The sequence below is a fragment of the Leucopleurus acutus genome, assembly GCF_964270905.1.
Source record: "Leucopleurus acutus genome assembly, chromosome: 3".
NCBI lineage: Eukaryota > Metazoa > Chordata > Mammalia > Artiodactyla > Delphinidae > Leucopleurus > Leucopleurus acutus.
This window is the reverse complement of record NC_139145.1, coordinates 110186207-110204820: the sequence shown is the minus strand read 5'-3', so window position 1 is coordinate 110204820 and position 18614 is coordinate 110186207. Positions and strand designations below refer to the sequence as shown.

General features: G+C 35.5%; 1 protein-coding gene across 1 annotated transcript in view; it reads left to right on the top strand.

The window, feature by feature from the left end:
- The window catches only part of XRCC4 (X-ray repair cross complementing 4), a 258879-nt gene extending 240739 nt beyond the window's left edge, over nucleotides 1-18140 (top strand). Inside the window, exon 8 of the mRNA XM_082836066.1 lies at nucleotides 17809-18140. Within this exon, the coding sequence (XP_082692192.1) occupies nucleotides 17809-17920 (112 nt within the window). The 3' untranslated portion in view covers nucleotides 17921-18140. The remainder of the gene's footprint in view (nucleotides 1-17808) is intronic.
- Nucleotides 18141-18614: the final 474 nt, after the last annotated feature.

Here is an 18614-nt window from a genome sequence, read left to right as displayed (position 1 = left end):
CATTAAGATGGTGATGTTAAGGACTTTAAGGAAAAATAGAGCTTATAATCTGACTGTAAACACCTTTTTGCGCTTTAAGAAATATTTGCTGTAAATGGCCCTGCTTTCAATTTCACACATTATAATTAACCAGGTAACACATAAAGCTATGTTGTTTTGAGCAGAATTAGTTTACTTTATGTTAGAATAATTCTGTAGTGATGCGTGATATGAGATTTCAAAGAGGCAGAGTTCAGGGCAAGTTTCATGAAGGTGTAGAATTTTAGCTGAGCCTTCAACATTAAGTAGAATGTGGGCATGTAATAATGAAGGAAAAGACATCTGAGGCAAAGAGAAAAAGGGAAAGAGGCACTGGTTAAAAGCATGGAGGAGGCCAGCAGGCCTGGGTTCAAGTCTTGCATTGGCCATTCATGAATTGTGAGAACTTGGGTGAGTTGCTCAAATATCTAAACTTTTGGTTTCCCATCTGGAAAACAGAGACCATACAGGACATAAGATTATCGTGACAATTACATGAATCAGGAGTTTAACACAGTACCTGACATAAGGAGAACATTTAACAAGTGTTAGCTGTTGTTCTCAGTGATAGATTAGCAACTTTGAATAGACTTTCAACAGAATTTTGAATATTGAATTTGAAAAAAAACAAGACAGAGAGGGCAGCTTCAGACTGTGTTGGAAGATCTAAAACTTCCAGGTGGGATTCTTATTTGTACCAAGAAAGGTCAAGTTTCTCTTCTAAAAAAGTTATCTTTTTCTGTCTTAAATTATTCTCTTCAGTTACATATGTGGCAGAGTGACATCAGAGCATGATTATGTATACTTGAATTAAAATATCAATATCTCAATGAATAAAAAACTTTTCAATGAGTTGTCACCTTTGTTTTTTGTCCTTTTACTTATCCTCTGCACACGAGGCTCAGAAACATTGTATGCTCTGACTCTCCCTGAATTCTGTGAAAAAACTCTTTGCCTTATCTCCAAATTGATAATAACCATTTATTTCATGTTTAAGAAAGAGAGTTTGGCCCACACGTCAACTAGCAGACACAAAACACTTATCTTATGTAATAGGTCAGATGACCTAATCTAATTTCCCCAAGGAAAATAAATAAAAATAGCAGTCAGTATATAATATTTATGCGGTCCACCTCTGAAGTCCAATAGCAAAACCTTTTGACTTAGAAGCAAAGTGAGGGTGGTCTTCAATGAGAAACATAAAGAATTTCTAACTATTTTCTATGTTGGTAATATTTTATTTATTTTATTTTAATGAGTACTCTCTTCACTTTCCCAGGTTTTTTTTTTCTTTTTTTAATAAATTTATTTATTTATTTATTTTTGGCTGCATTGTGTCTTCATTGCCGCGCGCAGGCTTTCTCTAGTTGCGGTGAGCGGGGGTCACTCTTCATTGTAGTGTGAGGGGCTTCTCATTGTGGTGGCTTCTCTTGTTGCGGAGCACAGGCTTTAGGAGCATGGGCTTCAGTAGTTGTGGCTCATGGGCTCTAGAGTGCAGGCTCAGTAGTTGTGGCACATGGGCTTAGTTGCTCCGTGGCATGTGGGATCTTACCAGACCAGGGCTCGAACCCATGTTCCCTGTATCAGCAGGCGGATTCTTAACCACTGCGCCACCAGGGAAGTCCCACTTTCCCAGGTTTTAATCACTATTTTTTTCCAGGTTTATATGTGTTGTTACTGTGTTTGTTCTTAACATAGAACTTTTATCTAAAATTAATTTAATTTCCAGGTAGTTAAAATACATATATGCTACTTTCTTCGTTGTGAGCTGTACTTTTCCCCTGAGCATTCCTAAGAGTAGGAAATTTCAGGAACTATAGTCTTATAGACAACCATTTTCAATTAGAATTAAATAGACCTGTTGTCTTAACATTATTAGAAAGAGTATATTTAAGGATGTTCATTGAAATGTAATTTACAACAAGTATTTAAATTATTTCTAGTATTTGTCTATGGATCAAGATTAGTTATAATTTTAAGGTAGCTCAGTGTGATGGAATACTATGAGGCCATTAAAAATGATTATGTATACCCACAATTCTTGACAAAGAGAGGTATTCCTCAATTAATTTTTAAGAAAAATATAATAAAAAGTACTTTTCATAGTATAGTTATTTTAAAAAGACTTTGTATATGTAATATCATGTATATAAATTCAAAAAAGATATACACTAAAATATCAACAGGTGAATAGACAGAGGATAATCTTTATTTTATTCTATTTTGATGAAATTTTTGAAGTCTTTGTAATAGGCATATATATTACTTTATATACCCCCAAATAAATAATTTTTTGTTGCTTGCATCTACTAGGATTGTTAACAGGATTTTAGAATTTCTATATTTGAAGTCTAAGTCTTCTTAAGAAATGATTAGGAAACTTCATTATTTCTTTTTACCAAATGTTTAAGAAGTAACAATTTCATGCTAAGGAATTTTTTTTTATTATGATTCAACACCCAAAATAAGTTAGGGAGAGAAGGTTATACAGAAAATTTAAATTCATAACTTTGGATGAAACCTAAAAGTTACACTAGTCTCTTCTATCCTGAAAATACAATACTAGAATTTTGGACCTATAAGGGAAATTCAGATGTGGAAATAGCCTTTTAACCGCATCCGACCTAAATGTTGGCTATTTGGATTGGGTTTGTCTGGATAGTGTCTATCATTATTTTAATAAAATTCTCATGAGTATAAATAAATGTTTCCCTTAAATATTCAGTGTTCTGGGCTTCCCTGGTGGCGCAGTGGTTGAGAGTCCACCTGCCAATACAGGGGACACGGGTTCGTGCCCCACTCCGGGAAGATCCCACATGCTGCAGAGTGGCTGGGCCCGTGAGCCATGGCCGCTGGGCCTATGCGTCCGGAGCCTGTGCTCCGCAATGGGAGAGGCCACAACAGTGAGAGGCCCGCGTACTGCAAAAAACAAAACAAAAAAGAAAAAAAAAATATTCAGTGTTCTGATACAGCAATCAATTCCATTTTCTTTATGAGAAAAGTTGCTTAAGGAAAGAAAACAGTCATTGCTATTGTGAGTAAAAATTACTTTTAATCGTTAATAATCAAGTATCTCTTCAAGAGTTATGGGAAATTACCATGTAGTAAACATCAAAATGTGTAACATGTTAATTTTTATGTGTACAACTGCAAATACAAATAAACCTTCCATAAGCACAGATGTGTTCCTGACATCTAGATTTGGAAAGTAAAATATTTTTTTAATCTTACAAATCAATACTTTGTACATACTTCATCACACATGTTATATTTAATTATTCAAATACATTTTTGTTCAACTGGACTGTGAGATTTTCAAAGTCTGGGATTATGTTTTATTTGTTCATCTCAGAAGCTGGCACAGTGCCTTATACTGAGAAAATATTGCTTGAAGTAAGGAATGTATGAAAAACAGATTCTTATAATTATGTTGACCACTAGTTCTCATCATTAATACTTTCTAATAGTTTGTCTATATCATAGGCTAAATAGTCTTAGTGGAACGATCTGAGAAAATCTATTATTTATAACATTTCTAAAAAATGTATCCTGAGTTTGTTTAAAAACAAACTCTATTAAGAACAATTCTTTCCTAAGTTGTAAATCTCCTATATGTGGTTAAACTATACAAAGATAAGCATGGTTCCTGCCTTCTGGAAACTTAATACTCTTAAAAATGGAATTTTTAGGTGGTCCTTCTAGTCATTTCCAAATTTCTTAGTTATAGAAAAGTGTCCAATGATAGATTAGGAAATGTCAAATATCTTTCTTCTTTTGCAGTATGATAAGCAGGCCTATTTTTACAGAAAGCAGTAAAAGAATGCACTGTAGACAGCAATTTAAATGAATTAACATTTAAGATTTTCTCTGATTACCCATCCACAGAGGCCTAGTAACATTTTGAGGGGACTTTGGAGGTTATATATATTTTAAGGGAAATTATGATCAGACTGTAGAATCTAGCTGAATATTTTCCATGCATGGTTATAGCCTGTTCAATTTTCATGGTTGTCTTTTGGGGCTGCATGTGAATTTATGGGTGACAGCTTTCCTAATTCCAAACAAGTGTTAGAATTTCTTGGTTTAACATTTAATTTCTGTTGATGGTTTCTGATTTTTGAAATCTGATTCTTCTTCTTCATTGGTCATTGAAGGTGAGATTGTTGGTGGTAATTCCGTGTTGCTAACAGGGGTCACATTTCTTCTCAGAATAAAGGATGTTTGGAGATGAAGATTTTATTTCACTTCTGACTTTTACTTGCATTAGTAATGAAAGTGTGATTGCTTCTTACTGTTGTTGTTTCTCAATAACCAGATAGAAGAGGTTTAAATTAACTAACACTCCTAAAGCTTAAGTAATAATAATAATAACTTAATGAAACTTAAGTTAATAGAAAATCCAACTACCTAGATCCTTCTAGTAGTTGGGTTCTGAGTGCGTGTTTATTTAGAAGTTGACCAGCATTTGCTAGTGAGGCTTTTAGCCACGAGGATTGAAACACCATTCATTTAACCATAGATCTCCCTTCCCAAACATTCCAGTGAAGTGGAGTATAACTAAACTAATGGTATTGTGTGAACTTGTAAGCATATAAATTTATAAACATCCAAAACTACTTGGAAAAGTAAATAATTTAAGTTACTTCATGATGGAAAGTGAGCTAACTAGTGGCCAGCAAAAGTTGTCAGAAATTAAAATTTCCTTGCTGAAGTATAAATTTTATGTGATTGCATTTCTAAAAATCTATATAGTTGCCCTTCTGATCTGGAATGGTTTTTATTGTGTGTAAATTGTATATGAAACTAGCTATAGCTTTTTCATACTCAGCTCTTAGAGAAAAAAGGCAAACACCCTCAATAAGACACTTCTTAGTCAGTTTCAGTGCACATAGTTCATTATTCTAGGAATTGTGCCAGATTCTGAAAGAAACAGTAATTCTAAATCATAGTCCTTGTTCTCTGATTGCTTACAATATAAGTGACAAAGATGTGCAGAATTAAAGTCTGAGGTTGATATTCCTTCCTTTGAGAAGTGGTTTCTATATCCCCTCCCCTTGTATCTAGGTGGGCTTTTGACTCTTTTGTAAACAGTAGAATGCAGGAGAAGTGATGCTCTGTGATTTGCAGAGAGGCTAAGTCAACAAAGGCACCTCATGCTTACAGCCCTAAGCTTTCATGTAAAAAGTCTGACTATCCTAGGCTGCCAGGCTGTAAGGAAGCCAAGCCACTGAAGAGTCTCCAGGAGCCAGTCCTACTCTTTCAAGGTTCCCAGCCAAGCACCAGATATGAGTGAATGAGCTTTTCAGAGGATTCCAGCTCCCAGCCATCATGTCAGCCCCAGTTTTTCTGGTATCCCCAGTTAAGGCCCGGATACCATGGCACAATGACAAACCATCCTCACTGTGCCCTGTGAGATTCATGGAAAGTACGAACATAATAAAATTGTCATTGTTCTGTGCCACTAAGTTTAGGGTCGTTTATTACACAGCAATAGGTATAGGAACAAAGAGCTGCTTGATTTAAGATGTACTATGGGAGAATAGGAGATAATTAATTCCTCTGCCTAGGAGGGTTTCCCAGAAGCAGTGACATCTGAACTTGGCTTTTAATGATGAGTAGGAGCCTGCTAAGTAAAGAAGGCAGGAGAAAGAGTCCTCAAGCTGAGGGAACTGTATGGAAAAGAATGGCAATGAAGACAGAATGATGCATTTGGTGGATGACAAGAAGTTTGGTGTGGAAGAGCATTGGATAGCTAGAACCAGAAAGGCAGACATGAAGCTAGAAATTTTGTGATTTTTTTTTTTTTTTGCTATGCCAAGGGAGTTTCAACTACAGCCTTGTAGGAGTACAAAGTAATAATCAGACTTGTGTATAGAAAGCATTTGCAGCAGTTGGAAGATGGGCTGAAGGAGAAAACAATAAAAGGCAAGGAGAAATGTCAATAATTGTACAGTTCAGATGGCAGATGATCAAAGCTGAGATATATAGCTTTCTTATAGTAGCAAAATAAGATCAGTTAGGTAACAGTGGTTATTTAAATTGCTGATCAGTTATTTACTGAATGTGTCTGTTCCAGCCTTAATAATTAAGTGCTACAGCCAGTCCTGCATTTTGGCAAATCAAACCAATGCCTTTACAAGACACTGATCTCATTACATTTGTTAATGATAGTTCAGTGCCATGTAAAAGCTTCCTCCACTATGAATTTTGGAGAATTATGACTAAATAATATTATTTTTAAGACATAGATTGCAATGGGACATTTAAACGAATGAGAACAAACTGTACCAGTTAATACACTAATGGAACCATATGTAGCACTTACTCTACTTCCTCAAAATAAACATTAGTTCAGTAAAAAGTCTTGAAAAAAATGGTAATTTATGTAATCATAAAGATATCACAATGAGAAAGGTATATAGTGCACTTAGTAAAGATAGTTATCTAAACATAACACACAACTGCAGTCAACATCTTTTTGTGTGGATTGGATTGCAGTTTAGCAGTGACATTTGAACTTTTATTGAAATCATAAAACCATACATGTAATAAACTTTTCCAGGGCAAAAAGGTTAGATAGGTCTTTCTCCAGTCATTCTGAGCATATAGACTGAATCCTCCATGGCTTATACTGCCTTATCTCACAGTGACTTGCCACCAGTTGTGAGGTATAGTGATTTGTTTTAAAAACATTCTATACAGCTTGGTTTTACTTTACACTTTGGTTATATTTTTAAAGTCAACTGAAAAATTTAATCTTTTTAATTCAAAATCAAAATCCACAGAATTTTGTAGATTGTTTCCATCTGCCTTCTTGCAGTGCTCTGACTCCTTTCTGGCATGTTTCTTTAAGACAGAACATCTCCCAGAATTTGAGCAGAGACTGTCTTTACATTTGCCAATAATACCACATTGAGTTAGTATGCTTTGTGAAGAGATGTTTTTTGTTTGTTCATTTTATGTATCAGTTATATGATACTCATTTTATCTAAAAGTTCTATGATGTTGGTGGTGTTACAAAGTAGTCTGTCTTCTTTAAAATGTCTGACTGCCACATGATCCTTGGTCACCCATTCCATGAAAAGCTAGGAAAATATTCAGGAAGGATTTGGGGCAGACTGATATTCAACAAATCAAAAGGGAAAGAGATAGGTAGGCCACAGCACAGGATGGCACTGATGAGAGGCTTGCTGCTTTGTGAGCCAAGGAATTAATTAGAGTGGGTAGTTTTGAGAACACTAAGAATCAAGTCCACTAGCAAGGACTAAAATAATGGAAAAATCTGTTAATTAAAATAGAAACTGAATTCTCTTACTATAAAACAAAAGACAGTGGAGCTTTAAGAGAGAGAGAGAGAGAGAGAAGGCAAGGGAGGAGAAGGAGAAACCTAACAAAGCAGAGTATTTATTTGCCGGGAAACTACATTCATTCTTATTTATTTACAGGTCAAAAAAAAAATTACCAGTGAAAAAATTCACCAAGTATTTCCCTGAAGAGAAAAAGCACGTGCTTTTCAAGTGTTAAAAAGGAGGTTTACTGGTGGTTAGGCTAATTAAGGATCAAAACTCCATTCTGAATAGGACAGAATGAGTCCATACATCAGTACATAATTAGTTTAAAAAAAAAGTCCCATTGTTTATTGGTCCAGAATAAGTGTGAGCAATTGAGCAATTGTTTAGGTTCAGTTTGGGTCTGGTGTATGAAGGTCGCTGAAAGTGCGTGGTCTGGACACACTACAATAATTTGCAGGACCAGTGTAAAACGAAAGTGCAGAGCCCTTTTGTTCAAAATTATTAAGAATTTCAAGACAGTGACAACAGAACATTAAAGCAGGGATGAGGCCCCTCTAAGCTTGTGGCCTTGGGTGACTGACAGCACAGTAACACACCCATGAAGGTAGCATTGTCTGTGGAGCCTCACTCGTTAGAGCTGTCATAGTGAAACAGTCTCTGTGTTATCCCCTAGACAAGGGTTGTAGTTAGTGTATGTTCAGGGGAGCTCAGCCGCTCAGGGTTACCTCTGCCTTGGACCGTTTGTTTGTTCACTTTATATCCCAAGCATCTTGCACAGTCTCTGACCCTCGGTAAGCACTCAGTAAATAGTAGACACGGTAGGTGATGGATGATGTAGTTGACAGCCTATCTCAATGATTCTGGTTCAGTTCTTCTCTAGATAAGAAGCCCCAGTGTGGATTCTTTTGAGTTTCAAGTCATATTGCACAGACTTTGCAGATGCCTCCTCCAGCCAGCTTGAAGGTTTCTTTTAACTCTGGGCCTTGTGGGTCCTGCTCTTACTCAAAGCCTGTTTCTCTGTTAAGTGATCCTGAAACATTTGAACTGATAGATTACAGTTGAGCCCTAACCAAGTTAAGGCTGGAGCAGTAGGCAGAATACTGCGTTCCCCTCCCCCTGCCACCAAAAAAAGGATGTCAAAGTCTTAATTCCTGGAACCTGAGACTATGTTAGAGCACATGGCAAAAGGACATTAAGGTTGCAGATGGATTAAAGTTGCTAATTAGCTGACCATAAAAGTAGCTAAATTGTCCTAGATTATCCGGGTGGGTGCATTGTATCACAAAAGAAGAGAGAGGCAGAAGGAGAGTCAGAGAAAGATGTGACAAAGGAAGCCGGCTCAGAGTGATGTGATGTGAGAAGGTGTCCACCTGCCATTGCTGGCTTTGAAGATGGAGGAGGGGAGTAGCCTCTGGAAGTTTCTCCGCTAGAGCTTCCAGAGAGGAGCACAGCTCTGCCAACACCTGCATTTTAGCCCAGTGAGACGTGGGTCAGATTGCCGACCTCCAGAACTGTAAGATAATGAATTTGTGTTGTTTTAAGCTGCTATGTTATGGTAATTTGTTACAGCAGCAGCAGGAAACCAACAGCTGGTTCCACATTGTGGTGAAACTATCACTCCTGGTTCCTGGTTCATTAGAAGTCACTAACCTCCATGGCTGGGTATTATTTTCTGCCCATGTTTTTTACACTTCTCTTGGTAGCCTGAAGTAGAGTTCTTTTTTTTTTTTTTTTTCTGTGTTTTTATTTTCCTTCATTGGACCACTACATTTTTGGGTTCAGGCTAGTAGGTATTATATTCTCAGGAAAGCAAGCAATGCAGGCTGTTCTAGAAACACTTGTTTCTTGGGATATTAGTAATTGAGAGATAGTGAGAAAAGAGGCTTTGACTGCCAAATTCATTTGTAAAACTGAGGATAAACAAGCTATTTTTTTCTTAAAGCACTTTAAAAAGATATAATCTGTGTATAAATTGTTTTTTTAATCTCAACAGTTTAAGAGACTATCCAGCAAAAATTATCCCTGGCCTTCAGCCAAAACTCCTCTCTCCAGAGTCGGCCATTGCTGGTTTCTTGTGAATCCTTCCAGAGATATTCTGATATTCTATATACATATAAATGCACACATACACACACACATATAAATTTGTACATATATTTGTGTGTGTGTGTGTGTGTGTGTGTGTGTGTGTATACACTCTAATTTTCTACACACACTCTCCTGCACCTTGCTTTTGTTTTACTTAATAATTTAACAAGTTTATGGAATGACTTTAATAGCTTTAAATGTATAATATGCACATGAAACACTTAGAGGACTTAATGGAGAAAAATAAATACTTTCCAAACATTTTAGACTGCAGATTTTATTTTTTAGAGTGCCTCATGGAATTACTTTTTCAGACACACTGCACAGCACCAAGTTGCCTTTCTCTGCAGTAGAAATAAGAATTAGTGACTCCCATATACTGCTATAGTAAGAAGGGTATGGATTTCGGAGTGAGGGAAACCTAGGCTAATACCCTGGCTTCACTGTTGACTTGCCTGCCTGCTCACGTTCATGTTTACTGGCTGTGTGGCTTTGGGCAGGTTGCTTAACTTTATTGAGGCTTCTTGTTAATACTGTCTACTTCATTCATTCAATCATTTGTTCATTAATTAATACATGCAATCATTGGAACGTTTATGAGCCAGGTCGTATAAAGCAGAGTCATTCTACTTGAGAAGCTTCTAATCTAGTGAGGGAGGCTTCATTTGTAGCACACCAAGTAGCAAAGAGCAATGGCCTATCTTAAAAATAAAGTTGTGGAAAATAATTTTTTATTAAGATGACAGTTTTCTGCTTTTATGCGCACAGATCACCAGTAGCAAATGTCACCTATACCGTTTCAAAACTTGCAAGGGATGCGGGAAGTTTAACATAGGGTTTTTCAGGTATTGAGTTTTTAAAGCATGTATGGGCTTTGATATTGCTGATCTAATGAATTACCACAGTAATGTTATTTATCTAAATAAAGTAGAGTACGAATGACAAAATCTTCCAATTTATTATTATGAAATTCCTACATAAATTCTGGCATCCTTGTGGATTATGGACATATTGATCCTAATGTTTGTAACTTTAAATGTTAACTTGGATAGAACTAGAGAATCTTATTTTCAAACCCATAATATGAATATTTTACAGGGAAATTTTATAATTATTCTTTCCCAATATCTATAAAGCATGTAAGTGCATTTTAACATTGTATATTTACTCTTCATAATTCTCTATTCTATGTTTTATTCAAAATTACTTATTTCAAAAGCCTATTTCTATTTTATTCTTGTTCTTGATAAAGTTAAACAGCAAAAGAATATTCATTAAAAAAAATTTAGGAATTTAGTTGAAAATAACTAACACAATTTATTTATTTGCCATTTTGGTTACCAGAAAGAAAGTTTCAACTTCTTTTCATTTTCTCAGACTAGTGAAATGCTGTCTAGGCCTATTGAATTCCAGACAATGTTTAGAATTCACTTGTTTACTGAATCCTGATGACTTCAGTCTGTTAATTTATTTAGGAGATGCTTTTGGTTTTTATATGGTCAACTAGAAATGTGTTGCTATTTTCCCATTTATTCAAAGTTCAAATATTTTTTTAAATACTAAAATTTAATTTGAAAATACAGTGGTAATGTTGGTGATGTCAAATCTTTAAGCCCATTATTTATAACTTTTCCATTTAAAAGGTGTTTCTCTAATTGAGTTTGTTCGATAATGAGAACTCTGTTAAGGCCAGTTCGATAGCTGTCTAGTTATTTAATAGTAACAAGTACATAATACTCTGACTTGGCTGTTTTTGTGGCCATTTTGATGAAGGTTTGATTTGTTACATCCTAAAAAACAAACCATTAGATATTTGGCTTTTATTATTACCAAATAATGTATGTCTCAACCAATGTTCAGGTCTGTTTCTCTCCTAATACATTGCCCTTACCTCATCTCTCATCTTCATCTCTTGCCACACATCTGACCTCTACCCCAGTCCCAGGGGAAAGTCAGAGGTGAGGTGGATAGATGCCAGGGAAGTTGCTAGTAAAACAAAGCTCTCTTTCTCTCTCTCTTTTTGTCTCTATCTGTCTCTGTCTCTCTCTCCCACTCTGTCTCTCTCTCTATCTATCTATATACATATATATATATAAAATATATTTTATCCTAATGTGAGAGAAAGAGCTACTTAAAAATGCTCTGCTTTTGTGTCCAGGCAGGAGTTGACCATTGACCATTTTGCTAGATTTTTTGCTCTGACGGCTGCAGTCCAAGGGTTTAAGACTTTCTTCCTCCCAAAGAAAACATTCCCTGTTCTTCTTGTCTGTAACGAATCACAAGCATAGCAGCATCCTTCCAGCTTATTCTTCTCAGCTCCAGATAATTCTTAGTGGGTGAAAATAATTTACCTAACATGCGTTTACAGATTCAGCAGTCAAAGTTGTATAGAAAGCCAGCATTTGGGTGGCAAATGGGAGTAGCACAAGCTGTGGGCACACAAAATAAACTTGGTTCTTGGCTGCCACAACAACTCTCTTCCCTGGTTCTCCCCATATCTCTTGAATCATTCTATTTCAGTCTCCTTTTATTCATTTCCCTCTCTTTCCATCTGCCCCTGTAATTTTAACATTTCCCAGGATTCTATATTAAACGTTTTTTCTCTGGTAGACTCTCTCTGGGAGTTTCTTCAACTCATTTGAAGATCTCTTCAACTCATTTGTCTTTAGTGGCCAGTAGTAATGGTAGTGACTGCTATCTCTGTACATGTAGTCCAGTCATCTCTCCTGAGCTCTACATCTATACAAGCATTTACCTACTCAACATCTATCTCCATTTAGATATCCTGCGGTCACTTCAGAGTCACCCGTTATATCTGAAATGGAACCCTTTATGCATAGTACTCAACCTGCCCCTTCTGTAAAACCATCTTCACAGTTGCCAAAGTTATAAGACTCAGAAATCTGAGAGCATTGTCTTGGAAGAGCAAATAAGATCCAGAACTATTATGTACATACACAGATACACACACACACACACACACACACACACACACACACACACACACATCAGTGTTCAAAGAGTAATATTATATAGTTTTGCATGTTTTTGACTTTAAGTAAATAGAATCATATTGTGTATTATTTTGTGCCTTGCTTTTTTGTTTGTTTGTTTGTGTTTTTGTTTGTTTTTTGTGGTACGTGGGCCTGTCACTGCTGTGGCCTCTCCCGTTGCGGAGCACAGGCTCCGGACGTGCAGGCTCAGTGGCCATGGCTCACGGGCCCAGCCGCTCTGCGGCACGTGGGATCTTCCCGGACCGGGGCACGAACCCGTGTCCCCTGCATCGGCAGGTGGACTCTCAACCACTGCGCCACCAGGGAAGCCCTGTGCCTTGCTTTTTTGCTCACCATCATGTTTGAGATTCGTGCATGTGTGTAGCTGCATCATAGTCCATGGTGTGAAAATTCCATAATTTACTTGCCCATCCTGTGGAGAGACATTTGGGTAGTTTTCAGTTTTTCACTATTATAAATAATGCACCTGTGAACATTTGTGCACATATCTCCTGACACACATATGCAAATATTTCCTGGAGTATGTAACTAGAAGTGGAATTCCTAGTTATAAGTACATAAATCTTCATGTACATGGACAGTTATTGCCAAATTGTTATCTAAAGTAGTTTCAAATGTTTATACTCCAGCCAGTAGTAATTCATCTTGTCATTTCATGTTCTCTGTGATCTTTGCTATTGTTGGACATTTTCATTTTTGCTAATCTGGTATAAAATACTTCATACTGGTTTTTATTTGCACTTTCTTGGTTTCTAATGAAGTTGAGCTAATTATCATATGCTTATTTGCCCTCACTGTTCCCTCTTCTTGGAAGTTCCTGAAGTCTTTGGCATATATTTTTTAATAATGTTGGAGTTTTAAAAATCGTTTGTAGGAATTCTTTAGATAATCCTTTGTTAGTAGCATATGTTGCAGTATTTCCTCTCAGTTTGGGACTTGTCTTTTCACTGTCTTTAAGATGTCTATTGATGAATAGGAGTACTTACTTCTAATCCTTCTAATGTAATTGAATTTATCTATCTTTACCTTTATGGTTTCACTTTCCACCTTAAAAAAACTTTCTATCCTAAGATCCTAAAGAAATTCTCCTCTATTTTCTTCTAAATGCTTTAAAATTTTGCCTTTTCTCATTTAAATGTTTAATTCACCTGGAATTGAATTGTATGTGTAGGTAGAGATATAGTTAAGCCACATACAAATTGACTTTTGGTTTTTGACTTTAGAACCATTGTTTGTGTCATAGTCAAAGGAAAATGATTTTTCAAGTGTCACAGTGCCATCAATCATTACACCTTTTCCTGGACCTCTCAGTCTGCTCAGACTGGCACCTTGACATTTTTCAGAAATATTATTTTCAGAATATGTTATAAAATGCAAGTAATTCACTCCAAACAATACTAATGATTCTCATTTAAATAAGAAAAGGTTGATACTCCAGCCATGGTAATACCAATATTAAACGTGGCTGAGAAAATGTCTTTACAAAATGAGCCAATAACTGGAAATAATCATTTTAAAAGATGCTGATAATTTAACTCTCAGTAAGTTAGAAGTCAATCATTCATTCTAACATTTTAGAGAAACTTTCCCAGGGTGAGATATTTCTTTTGACAAATCTAACTTCTGATCTACACTATTTACTGTTAATTAGATGGTGGTAATGCAATTTTGATTCAAGTTATAGAGTGTGTGTGTGTGTGTGTGTGTGTGTGTGTGTGTGTTTTAATGCAGTGTGAAATCAAGTAATAAAACATAAAACTCTGCAAATTATTGAGACTATAAGCCATTTTTTAATAAGGCTGTCATCTGGAGAAGTTTCATTTATTCACTTTATTTGAAAAATCCTTATACTTTAGCCTTTAACTCTACAAAGACAATTTCTTATTCTCTCATTAACCTTTCCTTTTTAATTCACCTTTTTTCATTTATTCCACAGGTATTTATTGAGAGCCTGTATTTTGCAAAGTAGTCTATTTGAGTATAACTGTCTCAGAATTTAGGGACTGAAAGAACTTCCAAGATCATTTATAGTAACCTTAACTTTCTACAGCTTAAATCAAGACAGAGATCCAGAAAGGTGCTGCCACCTGACCAAAATCTTAACGTTGTGAAGCATAAATAAAGATTGCCTAACCTTGGATTCAGGATTCTTCCTTTTGAACCATGTTGTCCATAAAAACTATCTAAAAGTCTACTTGAATCCTATATACTGATGTAATATTTATAGAAATTCCTAAAGGGATATATCACTGTGAACAAATTATATTACACAGTCATTGCCTTAAAGCTACTTATAAAATGTTTAGGGTGAAAAAACATATTTGAAAAAAATTAGAGAAAGTAAAAAGTTTAGCTGAAAGATTCCTTAGGGCAGAAATTATGTGTTACCTTTATCACATTTGTTATATTTCCCTAACACAATGACCTGATCATAGTACATACTTAAATATTGATTAAAGGCAAAACTAGTATTGAAATATTGGGTGCAGACATTCGGTACTTTAAATGATTAGAGAAAATGAAAATCAACTTCAATGTGGAAAGTTTAAAAAAAATGGAAAAAAAAAAGTCTTCATGGAAGATTTAGAATTTATAGTGGTCCATAACTAGTGGTTGTAACTTAGTTAGAAAGAGAGGAACTCCCAAGTTTCAAGTTGCTTCTTTAGCTCACTTTCTATTAAGACTTCAGGTACAGGTTTCTGAGTTATTTGCTTTCAAATTTCACCTCTAAGCGTGAATGCTTGGAATAAGCATGCTCGTGAAAAAATAATATGATAAATATACTAAGATATAGGTATAAGGTTATTGATCATTGTGCTGTTTATAAGAGCATTAAGAAATGGAACCAACCCAAATAGTCATCAGTGTATTCTTAGTATAAACAAATTAAAATTAATGAGTATAGATCTAAATATATTTTTCAACATGCAAAGACATTTCTAATATATTTTAGAGTAAAGACATCAAGCTGCAAAATTATATATATAATCTCATATTTGTAAAAAATAAGACATGAAAATACAAATGATATAAAGTAGGATGATGGACATTTTAACTTTCTTCATGTTTTTCAGGAGTTTTATAAAGTCTTACAATAAACATTTATTACTTATAAAAATGATTAAACTATTTTTTTGGTTGTGGGGAGAGTTTTAAATTTACTCTGTTGACTTACCACAGATATGAAAGCTGTAGAACAATGATCTCCATTCATGGAACAGCTTTCATTGAACACGTATTATGTACTAGACACTAAGAACAAAAGAGTCAAAATCTATATCTTAGGCTCCCCATGACTTTAGAAAAAGATGGGAATCTTAAATGGAGAACCAGGGATCTATTCCCTTCAGACTTGTCACTTCAGAGTGGTCCTTTTGTCATATGCTGATTTTTTTTTAACTAAATTGATCACTCTTTGTGTTCTGGTTGTACAGTGTCTAGATGACGAATGAAATTACAGAGGTTTTTCCATATCTGGCTTTTTAATTGAAATAATTCAATTCTGTCTTTTGCTAGGAGGAGAAAAAGCAATTCTAAGATGTATAATGTGTTTTGAGTTGACATTGAAAACTTATACATGTAATAATTATACTTCTGTACTGTATCATTTTCTCCTTCTATGGAATATATTTTTAGATATTTAATTACATGTTACAGTAATTATGTCAGTATTTATTGTTAATTTTAGCATTGAAACTCCCAGAGGGTAGTACTTGTCATCTTGACAATGCATTAATGCATAGCACCTCCGCATTCCTGTGAGGGTTATGTTATCTGAACTTGGCTTGCTCAGGATAAGACAGAACATGTCCCAGGCCTAGTAGCAGCCAACCATGGTTAATTGTATGCAGTCATGAGGCCAAGGAGGACCCTGTGGTGGATTCATTTTTAATAATCTGTGCAACTAAGTATGGGTGCAGGCTTTTGGAAGTACTCATAATCTAAACATAACATTTGGGGATCTTTAGTTGATTAGTCTTTTAAATTAAAGAAACTATTAGCAGGAGCTCTTTTGTAATTTATGCAATATTAGGAGCTAATAATAATATTTTCCAAATGTTTTGTGGGAATTTACAAGCACTTTCATTTATAACATCTCATTTAATCTTTAGACCACCTCTGAGGTGAGAGAACAGAAGTCCGGTTAGGTTAAATGACTTGCCTAAAGTCACGTGGCTAATAAGAAATAGACCTAGATTTAAACCCTATGTGTCCTGACTTCAAGTCCTATTCTTTTTGTGTGTGTGTGTGGCTGTGTTGGGTCTTCATGCCTGCGCGCAGGCTTTCTCTAGTTGCGTCGAGCAGAGACTACTCTTCGTTGTGGTGCACAGGCGGTGCATTGCGGTGGCTTCTCTTGTTGCGGAGCATGGGCTCTAGGCGCATGGGCTTCAGTAGTTGTGGCATGCGGGCTCAGTAGTTGTGGCTCACGGACTCTAGAGCACAGGCTCAGTAGTTGTGGCACACGGGCTTAGTCGTTCCACGGCATGTGGGGTCTTCCCAGACCAGGGATCAAACCCGTGTCCCCTGCATTGGCAGGTGGTTTCTTAACCACTGACCCACCAGGGAGGTCCCTCAAGTCCTATTCTTTTTTAGCTGTACCAAACTGCTATGATGCTTCTGCCTTTGTAGTTGGAATTATGGGCATTTTACTGAGTATTACTGGGTTGATTCAGACCAGGTTTATAAAAGGGTATAAATATACATTCCTAGGGTCTTCTTCTGACTGAGCTCTGTTACCCTCCAGCTCACCATTTTTGAAACACCAATTATCCGTTAGTGATCATGCCTTTTATCCTAGGACTCGGAGAACATTTACATAAATATAGAGATCAGTCCATTGATGTAGTAACTACAGTACTGAAACTGAATAAATTTACTTACTAAATGAAGATATGTAGATTCAGTAAAAGAATGGACCAACAGCATTTCATCAGCAACTGCTAAAAACGTGAAGTCATTATATACACACTTACAATCAAATGACCACTAAAAGTAATTTATGTGATAGAACTTCCTGCTGTTGAGATTCAAATGAATGTTAATAGTTAGAACTTAAGGGAGCCGAAGGAAAGTGTAAATTGTGATGGAATTATTAAAGAAATGGCTTGAGAAATCTTCAGTATCTTGGCATAAAAGTACAGCACAGAGGATATTTTATTTCTTGACCTTAATTATGAATATTGTTTTAGGCCCTTGAATTTTCGTTAGCTCAGAATAGAGGCAGATTAATTCCAAAGCAGTTAAAGAAATTAAATGCCTTTCATCTCTCTTTATGTGAATGCAGCAGTTTGGAAGCAGGGTTTAACTTTTATTTCACTTATGTATCTCTTAATTTTCTTTTACTCTGTATGTAGTTTTTCAAAATAAAATTGTCTTGATTTTTCTTTTTACTCCAGGCTTGATCCTCCACTACCTGAGATGCTGAAAAAGGATCACAGCCCAGCTGAAAACATGTCTTTAGAAACTCTAAGAAACAGTAGTCCAGGAGACCTCTTTGATGAGATTTAATTGTCTCAAAAAGTACTTTGATGTTCACAAGACTGTGTTTTCTATTCATTTCCTTAAATGACAAAAGAAAAATTTCAACTCAGCAGCAGCTCTTAGTGTGCTTTACAATGTAATTACATACACACTGAGCTGAAACCATTATGCAAAATGGATTACACATGTATGTGAAGATATGATTTGATGACAGTAGTGCATTATTCTAAACTATTCATTCAGCATGCCTAGAATTAGATAAAATCTCAGACCTTTTTGTTGCAAAGGTCACATTTACCTTATTCAGTTCACACATATTATATGTAGTAGCTATCTATTCTGTCTCAGAAGATTTTGAAAATAGGACAAAGAAAATGTCTACAAATTCTTTTTTGAATAGTCATATTCTGAACACTGATGTTTGAGCATTTTAATGTGTGGAATGATGTGTAAAATCTATTTTTAGTTTGTACACAAACAACCTGAAAATCTGATGATAAAACTTTTGATTGAAGATTTTGTGTCCTTAATAAAAGATGTTATTTAGTTAAACTTTTTCCTGCAATATAGTAACAGGTCTTTATAGAGTATATATTAATATAAATGTAACCCTGCTTTGTATCAAAGAGTGTTTTTCAGAGATTGTTGATAAAAGGTTTATCTTATAGGTACAAGGGCCCTCTTTGAAGACAAGGACCTTTTCGTATCCACTTATCTATCC